The following is a 17,756-nucleotide window of genomic DNA, read 5'->3' on the forward strand; positions in this document are numbered from 1 at the left end:
CCACCCATGAGGCAGAGGGAAGCAGCCATCTCAGGTAGCCGAAGCACAAGCGAGGTGACACCCCACTCACCCTGTCACCTGCTGATGGAATGCCCCCCTTTCTCAATGTTATGCAGCATTGCCACTCGTCTCCCTCACCCCTGGGACAGAGAAAATGAGCAGCAAGGCCTTGCACAATACCCCCCTCTCGCAGGGGACGGCACATTCTTGTCTCGCCTCAGGTGGCAAAACAGGACAGGCCACCGCTGGAGAAAGAAGAATGCCTCTGGTTTTAATCCCAGAAAAGACCTTGTTTCTCATCCTCTTAATGGTGATTGCGACAACAGGCCCTTTGAAGGAAGGGAGTGAAGTGTAGCTGTTTCTGGAATGCATCTCTGTTGGCAGTATGAAGTCAGAGTACGGGGACAGATGATGATTTACTAAAGCTGGCTGGCGCGAGTGTTTACCTGGCTGCTCACGTTGACCTTGAGTCACTATAGCCAGTAACATATTTCAGCAAAGATAAGCTGTGCACCTGACAAACAGGCAAGGGGGGGGCATGTTCAAAGCAGACAGTGTGAACTGCAGTTGGCTCATTCTGTTCTGGGTGGTTCATAATAAATTATTATTATTATTATTATTATTATTATTATTATTATTATTATTTACTACTACTAAATATATATTCTACCTTTCCTTCAGACATAAATAGTTCTCTCCCTCCCTGTATGGGTGCTTTTTGTCAATATCTGAGCCTTTATTTCTTGCGCAGATCGTTGAATCAGTGTTTTATCCTCTTGCGGTGTTTATCTTTCTCCTTTATTATCGTTGTTACATTTTTATTTTTATTTTATGCAATCCTGTTCCTTTATAAAATGAGCCCAGAAGTATGGAAGAGGAAGGAAACTCTGTTGTCTCTTGTCCTCCTGTTCAGCTGTGACTCAGAGGGGAGGCGGGGGCTGTGACTTCTCTGCTAAAATGAGCTTTGTGACAGATAAGTGAAACCTCCAAGGCAGAGGGTGAGGGGGAATTTTGGGGAGGGAAGCAACTGAAACCATTGATGGGGTGGGGGCATCCTTTTTGATCAATGAATCCTGACCCAGCCACAATCTATTGAAGACTGAATTATTCCTGCCACCTGTCTGCTTTCACAATCTCGACAAGCTCTGTGATGGAGAGCAATATCTTGAGAGCAGCATCTTCCAGTTCTGTGCAGGAAATCTCTTTTTTTGTTACTCTTTCCTGTCATTTAATGAGAACATAAATTGCATTTGAAAGTTATCCAAAAAAAGGGGAGAAGAAATGTTGATGAAATGTTTTGTGGGTGGGGTATAGAAAATACTTCCAGCTTCTTTGCTGCATGGATCAGGAGATGAGCAGGGCTGCGAGTCTGTCTTTTGTTTGTGTGTATGCGTATGCGTGAGCACTTGTGCATCTGTTTGTCTGCCTGCATGTGTGTATGAGAGAGAGGAGGAGTTTGGGCCTCACCCACTTTCTTGCCAGAGCATTTGCCACCCTGGAACATTTGCTGCAGAGCACTGAGGAGCTAAGAAGTTCCACCACCTTTGTTCTTTGGTCTGTGCTCACCACAATCTGCACTGCTTCTGTTCCTCTGCAGTTCGGCTTCCACAGATACCTACGTTCTTCCTCTTGTTATTTGCTATGGACGAAACTAATTATGCAGTTAATGTCAGTACATTTCCATGGAAGGAAAATACCAAAACAATGCAGAAAACAACAGAATTAATTACACAATGTTTGCAAAGAATTATTTTTTAAAAAAATAAAATAAAAATTAACCATAGTGAAGGGATTGGATTAAACCACAGATCCTAGGACTTGCCGATCAGAAGGTCGGCGGCTCAAATCCCCACGACGGGGTGAGCTCCCATTGCTCGGTCCCTGCTCCTGCCAACCTAGAAGTTCAAAAGCACGTCAAAGTAGATAAATAGGTACCACTCTGGCGGGAAGGTAAACAGCATTTTCGTGCGCTGTTCTGGTTCGCCAGAAGCGGCTTAGTCATGCTGGCCACCTGACCCGGAAGCTGTACGCCGGCTCCCTCAGCCAATAAAGTGAGATGAGCGCCGCAACCCCAGAGTTGGCCACAACTGGACCTAATGGTCAGGGGTCCCTTTACCCTTTACTTAACTATAGTGAACTCTGCTCATCTTTGCTTGCACAGTTTCTGTTCCTGACCTTGGATGAACGTACAAATTGTGGCAATTTCTTCTCCCGTTTCCCTTTCTGATGCTAAACTCTGGCATCCCTGGCCTGCGCCGACTAGTGTTGCGGTTGTGAGCTGTTGCAGCAACTCTCCCTAGATTCAAACTCGGGGTCGTTGGCATGCAGAGCCTGTAATTCCATCTTCCGTGCTCCATGGCTGGGGAGGAGAGAGATGTAGAAGGGGGCACGATGCCAACAGCCTCCTCTGACCTGGAGATGGGCCGGACTGCCTCCGTCTATGCAGAACCATCTGCCCCTGGCATAAGGGGGCTTGTGGTGTTTTCAGCTGCATCGTTGCCACATGCTGAAAGCGAGTCCCTTCCCACCACGGCAGGGCACACTTTGCCCTGCCTGGCGGGGGATTTCTCAGAGGCCGCGGATGCCTGGCAGTTCTTCTGTATCCGTAGCGTGGGAAAATGTGCAAACGTTCTGCTTCCCCCCCCCCCCTGCGACTTGGCACGGATTCCAGGATCAGCTTCCAGATGAGAGCTCCGATTGCAGCGTGTTTGGATTTGAAAGATGGTTGCTGCTGGTGAAGCTTTCATCTGAAAGCGGGGGGAGGAAGAAACCCACAGCAACGCACACAAATCCCAGATTGCTGGAAAGTTTCGGGAGCCAATCTCTCCACCCAAGCATGTAGCATTTGACTGGCAGGCTTTACGGCTGGCATACGGGTGCATCGGTCGCTGGCTGAGCACGGATGGTGTCGTTACTTGGCAAGGACCTTCTTGGGTGTTAGTCAGGTCCCAACCCCCCCCCCCACACACACACCCCACCCCCTCCAAAGCACAGAGGTTCCTCATAAGAGACGTTTTTATTGCATTTTTCAAAAAAACCAAAAAGTGCGTCCTTTCCAGCCTTCATAAGCAAAATATTTGAAGAATTCGAAGGAGGTGTTTATTATTTCTTGGTGCAGCTGTGGCTGGAGAAGGGGAAAGAACCACAGAGGTCCCTTCCTATCAGCAGTGTTGCTTGAATGTATGCCGCCTGGGGCAAAGGGGTGTGCATGCACCCAGAGGGTGAAGGAGCCTGCCATGGCAACACCACCAAAACAATGCCACCGCATGTTGGAGCCAAGCAGCGCCGTGCTGCACTACCTGCCTGCCCATGCAAGGGAGAGCCCGACCAGCCGTACTTGGTGGGTGTGAACCAGGCGCCCCCACTCTGGGACCTCCAGGATGGCCTTGCCCAGTGCTCCCCTCTGTGACCATTCGTTCCTCCGATGCCAGGAGAAGGGCGTCGGGCCAAGCTGCACTGGGAGTGCCTGTGGGGGGTGCCTGCTTCCTGCCCCCTCAAAAATCTATGCCAGTGCTATGCCCCTGTTTCCTATTATAGAGAGGCAGTGGTGGTGCAGTGGTTAGAGCAGGCATAGGCAAACTCGGCCCTCCAGATGTTTTGGGACTACAATTCCCATCATCCCTGACCACTGGTCCTGCTAGCTAGGGATCATGGGAGTTGTAGTTCCAAACATCTGGAGGGCTGAGTATGCCTATGCCTGGGTTAGAGTGTCAGACTTGGACCTGGGAAACCAGGGTTCGAATCTCCACTCACTGGGTGTCACGTTGGACCAGTCACTCAATCTCAGCCTAACCCACCTCTCAGGGCCTTTGTGGGGAGTGAATGAGGAAGGGAAGAAGCATGCAAGACGCCTCAAGCTCCGTTTTCCCTGCAGTGGCTAAGCATCCTAGACTTCCACTACTTTCCATGAGGCAAAGTGAGATGGCTGCATCAGAGGGCAGGTGCTGGGACAGCAAGGAGTGGCTGGAACTTGAAACAGAACCTTCTTGGTGGTGGCACCCTGGCTGCAGAATACCCTTCCCTGCAAATTTAATTACGTTTTCAGCGAAAGCTAAAATCTTCCGCATCCTCTGGGCCTTCGGGTGAATGAAAGGTGATGTATGTAGTCAGTCACCTGGGAAGGAACAGAGGAAGTGAATTGTATATTGTCAGGAGGCCGCCTTCTGCTGAGTCAGCCTCTCTGCCCATCTAGCGCAGCACTGTCTACACTGGCTGGCAGCATCTCTCCAGGATTTCAGACACTGACTCTTCCCCAGCCCTAGCTGGAGATGCCTGGGATTGAACTTCGAAACTTCTGCACACAAAGGATGTGCTCTGCCACCCCTTCCTCAAAACCCCAAGAGGAGGTGGCAACTTATCCATCACAGCTCTGACTTCACTCATTGGCTAGGGACAGCCAATGACAGGTGGGAGCAGCCAGGCTGGTTTGTTTAACAGAAATTGCATAGAAGGGTACCTGCGCACGATAGAAGCATAGGATTGTAAAGTTGGAAGGTACTCAATGGGTCATCTCGCCCAGTGAATCAAAGCATTTCTTTCTAGAAGACTTGCTTCAAAAAACTGCGAAAGCTCAGGATCTTGCTCACCTGTTCAGAGGCCAGTGAAGACCTTTTCAGGTGCTGGGTTGGTGATTCCCACCCTAAGGGAAGCAGCCACCATTGATTTTAAATGGGGAGCAGGAGAAATGAAGAATGCAAAGAATGCAGCAAAATGAAATATTAGAATTCAGCCATGGCGATTCATTCTTTGTCATCATGTTTCATAGGGATATTCTCAGTTAATGATGTAGACTAATAACTTCTGGGGAAACTTTGGCCGCAGAGGGGCCTAATTCTGCACATACCTATACATCTGCCTCTGTGCAGTGAACATCTTTCTGGCTTCCAGGCTTGTAGTTTTTGGCTGAAATGCAGGCCGGGAAGGTCTGTTTGTGCTTACATCTTGTTAAAATTTAATCCGTTCAGTTTTCAATCTTTGGTCCACAGAACTTCAAAGAGGTGATCAAATCTCTGTGGCTGTTAAAAAGACAAAAATAGAAGCAGCCTTGAAAAAGCCCGGGTAACCCAACAGCCCTTATTTTCTGAAAACTTAAAAAAAAAAAATCTTAAAAGAGCCCCAAGTTTATGTTATGCATGGGAAAGGAGGACTGACAAATGTTTATAGAAATTTGTTTTATTTTAAAGGGGATTGGGACAAAGGCCTTGGGTTGGGCAGCTCTGAGTCCAGATCCATCACTCAGCCAGAACGGCAGCCCAGTCCCTATGAGTGTTTTCTCAGAATTACATCCCATAGAGATCCAAGGTGGTGAAACCTGACTTGCCAGTACAGTGGTACCTCAGGTTACACACGCTTCAGGTTACGTACGCTTCAGGTTACAAACACTTCAGGTTACGGACTCCGCTAACCCAGAAATAGTACCTCGGCTTAAGAACTTTGCTTCAGGATGAGAACAGAAATCGTGCTCCGGCGGCGCGGTGGCAGCAGGAGGCCCCATTAGCTAAAGTGGTGCTTCAGGTTAAGAACAGTTTCAGGTTAAGTAAGGACCTCCAGAACGAATTAAGTACTTAACCTGAGGTACCACTGTAGTACATGTGAAAAGGATCTAGGCGTCTTAGTAGACCACAAGCTTAACAGTGATGCAGCTGCGAAAGAAAGAAAGAGAAAGAAAGAGAGAGAGAGAGAGAGAGAGAGAGAGAAAGAAAGAAAGAAAAGAAAGAAAGAAAGAAAGAAAGAAAGAAAGAAAGAAAGAAAGAAAGAAAGAAAGAAAGAAGCTAATGCTGTACTGGGCTGCATCAACAGAAGCACAGTGTTCAGATCAAGGGAAGTGATAGTAACACTCTATTCTTCCTTGGTCAGACCACACCTGGAGTGGTGTGTCCCATTCTGGGCACCACAATTTAAGAAGGATGTTGACAAGCTCGAACATTTGCAGAGGAGGGCAAGCAAGCTGATAATAATAATAATAATAAATAATAAATTTTATTTATACACCACCCTCCCCAGCCAAGACCGGGCTCAGGGCAGCTAACACCAGGTATAAAACAATTGATTAAAATACTTAAAAACAAGATTAAAATGCAACATAAAATGCATTAAAATAAAGGTTCTGGAAACCAAACCTTATGAGGAACAGTTGAAGAAGCTGGGGATGTTTAGCCAGGTACAGAAGAGACTGAGAGGAGATATGATAGCCATCTTTAAAAATCTCAAGGGCTCTCACATGGAGGATGGAGCAAGCTTGTTTTCTCCTCCTCTGGAGGGTAGGACCCAAACCAATGGATTCAAGATACAAGAAATGAGATTCCGACTAAACATCAGGAAGAACTTTCTGATGGTAAGAGGTGTTTGGCAGTGAAACAGAGTCCCTCCTTCCTTGGAAGTTTTTAAGCAGAGATTGGATGGCCATCTGTCATGGGTGCTTTAATTGAGATTCCTGCATTGCACTAGATGACCAACGGGGCTCCCTTTCAACTCTACAATTCGCTTCATCTGCTTGTTTTCTTGAGTCCATCCAGCTCTGATGAGACATGAGCTGAGCACCAAGAGTTTTGCTGGAATGTGGGCTGTGGCTCAGCAGTAGATCACATGCCATGCATGCAGAAGGGTCTGGGCGCAACCCCTGTGGCATCCCTAGGGCTCAGAGAGATCCTTCCTCCAAACCCTGGACAGCTGCTGCCAGGCAGAGTCGTCATTTTTCATCACGTTTGGTCAAGGCCGGATTTAGGTTTGATGAGGTCCTAAGCTACTGAAAGTAATGGGGCCCTTTATATGTCCAGCTGTCCTTTGTCAACAACAAATTGTTGCAGTTTTTTGTGTTGGATATATGCTATGTGGTAATTTATAGACTTAATAGGTATCTAAAGCCATTTGCACATGCAGAATGTAGGCACCCTATATATAGAAATGAGCAAACCAGTGATATTTTAGGGAGCAGGCTAGCAGGTGGGGCCCATTACTTACATCATAGGAGCCTACACAACACAAAACACTGTTGCTGTGTGTAGGTTTTATTTTATTTGTTTTTTTATCTTATATTTTTGAAGTGTACATCCAGTTTTTTTCTCTTTTAATTTTTTTTGGGGCCCCCAAGAGAGTGGGGCCCTAAGCTATAGCTTGTTTAGCTTATACGTAAATCCGACACTGAGTTTGGTGCACTGTTTTGCCTGGTTTTTCCTCTTAACGTGTCAGGTTGTGATGCATGAACTCGGGCAGGAGGGAGAAGATAAAGGTCTATTTGCTGTTGGGAACATAGGAAACTGCCTTCTGCGAAGTCAGGCCTTTGGTTCACCAAGCTCAGTGTTTCCCAAACTTGGGTTTCTTTGGACTACAGTTCCCATCATCCCTGACCACTGCTCCTTCAAGCTACGGGTGATGGGAAGTTGTGGTCCAAAAACAGCTGGAGACCCAAGTTTGGGAAGCCCTCATCTAGCTCATTGCTGCCTACACTGACTTGTAGTGGATCTCCAGAGTTTCAGGCAAGAATCTCTCCAAACCCTACCTAGATATGGGCAGGAGTGAATATGAGATCTTGTGCACTCATAGTAGATGCTCTGACACTGAGGTGCGGCCCTTGCCAAAATTAAAGTAATACACACAGGAGGGGCGGGTCATTAAATCCAGGGTCTAGAATTACCTAGTAGGGATGAAATTTGAGGCGTCGTCTTGCTTCGTTAATTTTTCACGAATTAGAGAGCCCATTCCTTTGTTGCAAGCTCTTTCATTTCTGCAGAGTATTTGACAAGCCTTCAATGTGCGTTTCAGAAAAAGAATTCCTCCTACGTAACCAGTGGTGCAGATCCGAGGGAATGGGTTAGTTGTGTAAAGTAGTCCTCTGAATGCTAAGTACTGGTAGCCACAAGCAAGAGAGGACTGCCACCTCCAGGCCCTCCTTGTGGTACTTCTGAAGTTAAAACCCTAATTGTGGTTTCCTCCAGCTGATTGTTCCACCTTTCTCGACCCAATAGAAGCAGGGGTGAGATCTGCGCTCAGAGGGCACCATGGCTTCAGCCATTGATTACAGTGGGGAAAACAGAACATTGAGAATGGAGATTGCTTACACTTTTTAAAAAAGGACCAATTACTCTCTCTCTCTATATATATATAGTATTTATATATATATAGTGTATATAGATAGATAGATGGATGGATGGATAGATAGATAGATAGATAGATAGATAGATAGATAGATAGATAGATAGATAGATAGATAGTATTTTTTCATGTATAACACGCCCCCGGGTATAATTCGCCCCCTATTTGGGGGGACTCAAAATTAAGAAAATGGGGGGAGATTACCCCCATGTATAAGACTACCTCCCCCCCCCCTTTTTAACATTATTTTTAAGTAAAAAAAACCCTAGTCTTATACACGGAAAAGTACAGTATATAAAAAAAAACTAAGTAAATTTCGGGGGGAAGAAAGTCTTTGTAATCCAACAAACACATGTGGGCTCTCTTGTAATGTTCATTTGCTTGTGGGGGGATGATGATGCAGAATATGTGCTTTTGTAAATAATTTTGAAAAAAGGGCAAACTCAAAGTACACCCCTGGTCCAGAGCCTGTATTGCAAAACCATGTTGTAATGATGGGGTGCCAGATTATATCCTTTGAAATTCACACTTTTCTGAATTTTGCAATGCCGTTCTCCAGTGGCAACATGCATACCAAAAAAATATAATTGCATGTTAAGAGAAGAAGCACCCATAGTAATGGTACTGTTCATGAGAATTGTATACAAACATTTGAACCCATTACAGGGAAATGCATGCATGAAGTGAGACAAACACAAAAGACGTGTACAGATTTGTAGGACTGAGATTGGAGGCAAATTATTTAGTGATAGTAGCTTGCCTGCACTCAGCTTTTAGTCACATTTCTTCATTTGAAGTATTTCGTTTGCCACCCCGCTGCTCAGGTGTAGGATTGTGGCCTGAGTTTTTTAAATGGGTTTTCCAGTGCTGAGAGACGTCTGCACACAATTGACAACCATAATTACAGGGTTAATGCCAGGGGAAAGCCATGTAGATTTTCTGCAGAGCAAATGCCTTCCTGCTCAGCTTCTAGCATGTGGTCCTGGGGAATACTTTAGCCAGGGGAAGTGAAAAATCTAATTTTAGCGCCAGAGTTCTTGTATTCCACAACCCTTTAATTTCTCATTCTTTTAAGTCCACAATCACTTGCAGCCATGGGGCATTTCACTCCGCCCTGTGAGCCTGAAAGCTGGGCCGTGCTGCATTCTTTAAAATGCAACTACTGTTCATTCTCTATAGCTGCGTCGCTCGTTTCAAATCAAATTCACGTATATTAGGGGAAGGGGGGAGGTGTTGGGACTCTAGGCAGCAATTAATAATATGCAAGGGTGTGGATTTATAGCAAGCGTGCTGGGTTTGTGTGCACAGGGAGCAGTGGTTTTGTCAAAAAAAAAATAATGCAATGTCATTTTTTAAAAAGATTCTAACTTTGGAAGTGAGCCCTACATGAGCCAGTGTTGTAAACTGGTCAGAATGGTCAGATTATCCCAGGCAGAAAGGCTCAGTCCTGTGTTTCAGCTGATTTACCTCACAGGGTTTTTGTAAGGATGTGGTGATGGTGGGAACTAGGTACACCTGAACTCCTGAGAGGAAGAGTTTTTACTTAAAAACTTAAGTAATATTGGAATAACTTAGGCTGGATCTGTACACATAAGCTGGATCTGGATACATTAAAAAAAAAGTTTCAGGAAAACGTGTTGTGAACCTCATAAAGAAAAACCACATTGCCCAGAGACAGAACTCTACAGCTCCATATGGTGTCACAGTGTTATAACCCATTTTGTTGTTGTTTAGTCGTTTAGTTGTGTCCGACTCTTCATGACCCCATTGACTAGAGCACGCCAGGCACTCCTGTCTTTCACGGCCTCCCGCGGCTTGGTCAAACTCATGTTTGTAGCTTCAAGAACCCATATAACCCATTTAAAACACCTTTATTATTATTATTTTTACTAATATAGCTGAGTCCTTAATCATCATCCCTCACTTGGGGGGGGGGGGGATTGACCCTAAAGATACAATTCTAAATGATGACCCAGATTGCCACTCTGTTTCCAGGATGCAGCACTGGGAAGAATTTGGGAGTTTTCACGCTTGCCCTTTGAGGTTTGACCCACTTGCTAGAGCTTACTTGTGGTGCTGGGTACCACACATCCCACACAATGTATGTTTACCCACCCACAAGTCACCAAAGGGAGGGCAGGAGCCACCACCCTCACTCTCTATTTGACGTCAGATATCACCTGGTAAGCCCTACCTCATTGGCTGTGTTGTGTCGCCACCAACCCAGTGTCGCTTCCTGCCCTCCTTCCGGTGCTCAGAATGACCAGGAAAAAGCACACCCGCCCCCAGAATGACAAATAGCTGGCAGCATATAGGTCAAGGAGGACAAACAGGCTTTCAGCTCAAAGAAGTTCCCTCAAAACCACTCGGCTCAGCCTTAACAGCAGAAGTTATTTGCTGTGACGGGAACTCCACCATATCTTGAAATTGTAATGCCCTCTGTTGAAAGCTTTTGGGTAACCAATGTGGTTTACTCTTAAGCCACAGAGAATGCCGTCTTAACGGATGCTGCCTGAGGGAATTGGAAAAGGCGATGGATCCGGTGCCAAAATGCTAGGGTGGAAGTATCCTCGCCGTGGGGTACTTTCCCAACTATTGTTCCTTTCGGCGCAGCTTCTGCATGAAACCTTCTTTGTGAATCAGGCCCAGCATTTCTGGAGCCAAAAAAAAAAGAGAAGGGGGGGTAGGGTGGCCAAAACTGGTTTTGAAATCATGAGGTTTCATAGCACCAGAGAGTTGTTTTCTAGAACTACCTAGCTACAATTGGGGAAACACAGGCTGTGAGTCAAAATATGGCCCCCAGTCCTCTCTCTATGGCCCCTGGGACTCTCCCCCAGAAGTGGGGAGCATTTGAGGGCCAATTTGGGTGGGGCCAGAGAAACAAATGTGAATTTTATCCTTGTTGAGCAGGCTTCTTTCCATACTCAAACCACAGGCAATAGTTGTTATCAGAGTCCAAGGGCACATCCTGCTGGCAAAAAGGCACAAGGAAGGCACAAAACAGGCCTGTGAAAAGGGTTGTGGCTGCAGAGAGTTTCCAGGACCAGATAGAGAGGCCTGGAGATCTGCAATACCACCACTACCAAAGCCTGAGACTAGAAGCAAAGCACACATCACCATCCTCTTGCTTCCAGCTGGCAGTTCAAGGTACTGCTCAGGCACCTTCTGAAATCAATGGGATTTACGTGCCTATTAAGCAGGCGTGGAGTCCCTGTGGGCTTTTAAGAACTCATCCCTATAAACCCCCTTGAGGACTTGGAATCATAATAATAAAAAGCGAGAGAGAACAGCAAACTGGAAGAAATGAAATCTCTAATCCATCTTCTGACCTGGCCTCCCCCTCGGCATCAAATGAAAGCAGATCCTTTAATCTCGCCACTGTCTAATTACAGCCGGGGAAAACATGCTAAGCAAAGCTGTGCCAAAGTGGCACTCTGTGCCAGGAGAGGGGGACCCACCCCGCACTGCCATCCTCTCGCAGGCATAGCCAGGAAAAAAACGCACCTGCCTTTGAACCGATTGCCAGGGGCCACATGCTGGGTTGCAGCCAACTATGCTTTACCCAGAGTAGACCCATTAAAATTAATTTCAGTGCTCCGAGTCGGACTAATTTTGGAAACAACCCTCTGATGCAGTGGAAAACAGGCAGGTGTCTGATTTTATCCTTGAGGTTTTAAGTGCTTGATTCTCCCACTTTGGTTGTGTCACATGTTTGCAGGGTAGACAACCTGGAAGTAATGCTGACCACCCCCTTTTCTGACCCTAAGCAGTGTCTGCCCCACATTCCCTTGTCTCCTGTATGACTAAATTACTTGTGCGCCCACAGCTTTTCATTGTTAAGTAGCTTAAAGAGATAGCCAGCTGCTTCTTCCCCACTGCTAAACACACCTTCCCATGTCTGTGTGGTGATATCCTGGGATCTTCACAAACACTCCAACTTTGGAAGGGGAAGGTCCAGTCATTAAATGTTGATCGCTGCAAGGCCTGGAAGCCCAGTATTTTTCTGGGATAAAACCAGCTTAATGTCAAGGGTGGGAGGGAGGTGAGGAGGAGGAGACAGACCCAGGTAGGCAGGGTGAGATGCTCACAGAGGGCCTGGGAACATGAAGCAGGAAGGTGGTTTTAATATTATCCACTAGATCTTGTTCTTCCTTCAAACCAGCACCTATGGGTCTCCTCGGCAGGCAACTGTTATTATCAGAGTTCAAAGGTGCTATTCAGCCAGGCAAAACCACTAATGGCCCCCAATTATTGCCCTGCACCCACACAGTGGGCAAACGGCTTACCTGACATGTGGAATGATTCACACCTGGGGAAGTGTCATTGCAGGCGATCCCTGCCTCATTGTATTGTTGGGGATGCCAAATGCATCAGTAGGCTGGCTGGCAGTTCCTTGCCACCAAGCCTTTAGCTGCGGATCCCCATTCCTTGGAATCATAGAGTTGGGAGGGACCCCAAGAGGCATCTAGTCCATCCCCTGCAATGCAGGAATATGCAGCTGCCCCTTATGGGGCTCGAACCTGCAGCCTTGGTTGGTTTTTGTTCTATTATGTATTTTGTGTTCTAGTTTTGCATTTTATGTTGTGATCCGCCCTGGCATCTTTGGATGAAGAGTGGTATACAAATTATATCAATAAAAACTAATAATAATAGCAAAGAACTATTCCTCCTCAGTGTTCCACCTACCCACCTTCTCCAGAGTGACCCTAGGAGCCAATCCTCAGTGGCCGACTCGCCTCCTTTCACTCTGATTGGCTCCAACCAGCAGAAAGGATGAGAAGACTGCTTCTCAGTGGCTTAAAAGCTCCTTCGTGCTGATTGGGCAGCTCCAGGGTGCTGGAGAGTGGGACCCTGCTGCAGAATTAGTAACCCCTGCCATCCTGGACTATGACAACTCCCAGCATTGGCTATGCTGGCTGGAGCTGATGGGAGTTCAGAATTCAACTGCATCTCAGGGACCATTTCCCCAGCCCCGCCTTTGTTGATGTGGAGCAAATGTGAGCCTGTGGACGTTTCGTGAAATTCTAGCCCATGGTGGTGGGAGGGGGGGATGTTCTGTGATGTTCTGCTGGTTGTTGCACATGATAAAAGGGAGTTCTGTATCTTGGCTGACAACTGGAGAGTCGTTTCCTCAGCAAATTCTTGGCTCGCACTTGCAGTTTGGGAAGGTTGGCGGAGCTTGCCAAGTGGAATGTGGGTTGGAACGAGGGCGGGATGCATGTCAGGAAGTCCCTGGGGGGAGAATGTAGGCCTTTTCTTTCTTCTCCTCCTCAAAAAGCAGCACTCTTGCCTTGGGGTGGAAATGCTGGATGCCACATGCTGTGCTGGGCAAAGGCTGAGCTGAAACGGCACACCTCGTTTTGTGTGAGCATATTTCAGGGATATATATACAGCGGTACCTCGGGTTACATACGCTTCAGGTTACAGATTCCGCTAACCCAGAAATAGTACCTCGGGTTAAGAACTTTGCTTCAGGATGAGAACAGAAATTGTGCTCCGACGGCCCGGCAGCTGCAGGAGGCCCCATTAGCTAAAGTGGTGCTTCAGGTTAAGAACAGCTTCAGGTTAAGAATGGACCTCTGGAATGAATTAAGTACTTAACCTGAGGTACCACTGTACTGTAAACACAATTCATACCTCTAGTTAAATGTATATATTCATTGTGAATATATGCACAGTGTTTTGATGCTGTACTTCAGGCACAGGCAAACTCGGCCCTCCAGATGTTTTGGGACTACAACTCCCATCATCCCTGACCACTGGTCCTGTTAGCTAGGGATGATGGGAGAAACATTTACCCACAGGGGAGTCGCCCTATCCCCTTGCTCATTTTGGTGCCTTTTGCTGAAACTTTCCCAAGCCTGCGACATCCTTTTTGAGTCGAGGTGACCAGAAAGATTTCCCTGGGGAGATGCTGGTGCTTGTCGCATGCCCTCACAGAATATCCAGCGCCTTGCACATTTGACCAGGTGCACTCTGTTTCCCGTGCCAACTGGAGAAGGAAGCACACAGAAAGAATCTTCTGTTCTTTCTGCCCGCCTACCAAAGTTGGCATGGGGCTGCCCTTTGGTTCCAGATCAGGCTTGCAAAAAACCCAATTAAGATGAAACCTTTTGTGTGGCTCTCCCTTTTCCCACCGGAGCCAAAGGACTTCCCAGCCATCCTCCCTTTGCCCAGCTCTCACAAGTATTGAGGTTATGTGGCTTGGCTTTGAAAAACATAATATTAACCCTGCTCAAAGCAACCACCCTTCTCCCCACCCCTCTCCATTTTGCTTCTGAATTACCTTGTTTTTGCACCACCCGGGTTCTATTCATTCTTTTGTGTCCCCGTTGGGAAGGGCAGGCTGTTGTTCCCAAAACCATGCCCTCCCACTGTCCTGTTGCCAAAGAATGTAGTAAAAAGTTCGGCTTAGAATAAAGGGTTTAGAATAGCGGGGAAATACAGGTTTGGCAAGGAGGAAGATTGTGGCTCAGGTCGCAACCCAATGACCTGACCTTAGCAGAAAGATACTGCCCATATTTTGCAGACCTCATCCTTCCCAACTTCCTTTCCTTCTGTGTTGTGCTTCTGAAACCAACTTATGGAAGAAATGGGGGGGGGAGGGAGGCAAGCTCCGCCCTGCATATGTGATCACATGATGTAGCACACACACACACAATATGAATGGCAATGCCCATCAACTTGCGGGGGGGCAGCCCCCTCAAATATTTTATTGGAATGGGAGATGGACCTCAGCCCCCAGGAGTTGGCTCCTATGTAAGCTGCCCTTTTTTCAGCTGAAGCACAGCTTAAAAATAAATACCGTATTTTTCGCTCCATAGGATGCACTTTTTCCCTCTTAAAAACTAAGGGGGAAAGTCTGTGCATCCTATGGAGTGAATGCAGGGGGGAGGCAGGCAGGAAAAGCCCCCAAAAGCCGCACACAAGCTTTGTGCGGCTCTTGCGGGCTTTTCCCCAGGAGGGAGAAGGGACCGCTGCTCCCCGACCTGTTCTGGGGGGAGGGAGAAGGGACCGCCACTCCCCAACCTGTTCTGGGGGCTGGGGTCAGGGGAAGCTCGGGTTTCCCCAGCCCCGTGGCTAAAAAGGAGAAGCCTGAAGCCCCCGGAGTGCAGCGCGAACTGCCACTGCGCTCCGGGGGTTTCAGGCAGCTATCCGCAAGCCTTTGGAGTGCAGCAGGAGTTCTTGCTGCGCTTAGAAGGCTTGTGGATAGCCGCCTGAAGCCTGGAGAGCAGGAGGGGTCGGTGCACACCGATCCCTCTTGCTCTCCAGGCTTCACTTTGCTGGAGAGGCGCTGCACAGTTTTCCCTCTCTGCTCAGCGCCACTTCAGCGAAGCGGGAGGAGAAATGGAAGGGGCTCCGTTTCTCCTGCCGCTTCGCTGAAGGGCAGAGAGGGGGAGAATTTTTTCCCCCTGTTCTCCCCCTCCTATGGTCTGGTGCGTTCTATGGTCCGGTGCGTCCTATAGAGCGAAAAATACGGTAATAAAAGTAAATCGGCCCCACTGGGTGTTGAGGGGCTGTTCATTCATTCAGATTAAAGGTGCTTGTGCTAACCTGTTCAGGAGGAGGGGAGATCAAATTCATTCTCTCTGCCCATCCCAGCTCCACACCTTGGTAAAATTGCTTGCCCTGTCCTGGACAATATCCTTCGAAGGATGCAGCAACCAGAACTGTACAGAATGCATCCCAAGCGCGGTCACACAATGGATCTGTATAAAGATTGGCAGTTTTATTTTTAATCCCGTTCCCTCCAATGGGCTCACAGCCTCGTATGTGGGCCACCTCCTCACAACAACCTTGTGCGAGGCTGGGAATTTGTGACAGGCTCAAGGTCACTCAGAGTAGGGATTCGAACCCAGGTTCCCCTGGCCCTTGTCTGACACTCTAATCCAGTGTTTTCCAAACTTGGATCTCCAACTGTCTTGGGACTACAACTCCCATCATTCATAGCTGTCAACTTTTCCCTTTTCTTGTGAGGAATCCTATTCGGAATAAGGGAATTTCCCTTTAAAAAGGGAAAACATTGACAGCTATGCCATCATCCCTAGCTACCAAGACCAGTGGTCAGGGATGATGGGAATTGTAGTACAAAGCCAGCTAGAGGCCCACGTTTGGGAAGCACTGTTCTAATCTCTGCTCCACAGATGGGAACCCTAATGCTCTCAGACATTGTTGAGCTCCAGATCCCATGGGCATGGCCTATGGGACTTGTAGTCCCAGCAGCATCTCGAAGGCCACAGGTTTCCTCATCTCTGCAGTGTTTTATATTACACCACAGAGCTGGTGCTGTTGGCGGTGGTTCCTTAAAACAGCAACAGCAGAACTGCAACGGCACTTGGGATCCTGCGACGCTAACCCTCAAGATTCCCCGGAGATCTTCCTGAGCCGAAGGAGGCGGCCAGCCCCTCGCTTCCTGACATTGTGTTCCTCTTTCCTCGCAGTGCTTCTCCGGGAAGAGGTGTCCCAGCTTCAAGAGGAGGTTCACTTGCTCCGGCAGATGAAGGAAATGCTAACGAAAGACCTGGAGGAGACCCACGGCGGCAAGTCGACGGAGATCCTCTCGGCCACCGAGCTCAAGGTCCAGCTGGCGCAGAAAGAGCAGGAGCTCGCTAGAGCCAAAGAAGCCCTCCAAGGTAAGACCTGGACTTCCCTTCTGTATATTCTCGTGACATGAAATGTGCATCATTCGCTCTGTTCGCCCTGCCCAAGCTACTCGCCTCATTTGTGAGCTTTGAGCAGCACACGTCTCGTTCCCTTCCCACTCTACAGTTCTGTAATTTTCTGTTCTGTAACGTGTGGTCCCTCGGCCTCATTTGGGCCCTGTTTCATCCCTTTGGCTGTGTTGCAGATTCCACACACCCTCGACCACAATAATGTACTGATGCTCCTCTAATGTGATGTCATGAAATAAAGCCCACATGGGAGACCACAAGGTTGTTAAATGGCAGCCACTTTCTAACCCTTACTCAAAGCAGACCCACTGAAATTAACAGACACAGCTGACTTAGGCCCCCGACCCGAGTGGGTCGACTCGGAGCAAAACTTGGCTGGGTACAACTGAGTGTTGGCAGGTGAGGGTAAGGCCAGTGAAGGCAAAATAAAGACTGGGAATGGGAAACCGCAGCCAGGATGAAAGGTTGCTGATCTAACCTGGGAACCATGCAAAGGTGCTACAAAATGGGGAAACAGCTCAGTCGTCCCCCAAAGCCCAGAGCCAACCTTTTCCCACCCCCCATCCTTCTATTCCCACGTCCCACAAAAAGGGATTATTTCACCAGTGGGGAAAAGGCTGTCCCTTCACCACGGGAAACATTACGGGGCGGGGCAGAATTGGTCTCCAAACATATAAGCCTTTTTTACACACCTTCCGGACCTCAAACACATGCACACAGGTTCTTTTCATTGGCACAACTGGGAGGCCGGGAGGGGTGCTATTCATTCACTGTTGGAAGTTTCGCAAAGGAAAAGAATTGGGCTCCCCGGTAGATATTTTTAGAGATCCCTGCCTGTGACACCCTTCATGGATCACTGCCTTGCCGTGGCAAAGGGGCTTGAATAACTCAGAGAAGCTATGAGCTATGCCATGCAGGGCCACCCAAGATGGACAGGTCATAGTGGAGAGTTTTGACCAAACGTGATCCACCTGGAGCAGGAACCGGCAAGCC

General features: G+C 47.8%; 1 protein-coding gene across 2 annotated transcripts in view; it reads left to right on the forward strand.

The window, feature by feature from the left end:
• The window catches only part of LOC310711319 (kazrin-like), a 214,299-nt gene that overhangs the window by 142,807 nt on the left and 53,736 nt on the right, over positions 1–17,756 (forward strand). For both annotated transcript variants that reach the window (XM_083513140.1, XM_083513141.1), the window contains exon 2: positions 16,533–16,724. In XM_083513140.1, the coding sequence (XP_083369266.1) occupies positions 16,533–16,724 (192 nt within the window). The remainder of the gene's footprint in view (positions 1–16,532; positions 16,725–17,756) is intronic.

This window comes from Podarcis liolepis (genome assembly GCF_965112155.1).
Source record: "Podarcis liolepis genome assembly, chromosome: 7".
Lineage (NCBI taxonomy): Eukaryota > Metazoa > Chordata > Lepidosauria > Squamata > Lacertidae > Podarcis > Podarcis liolepis.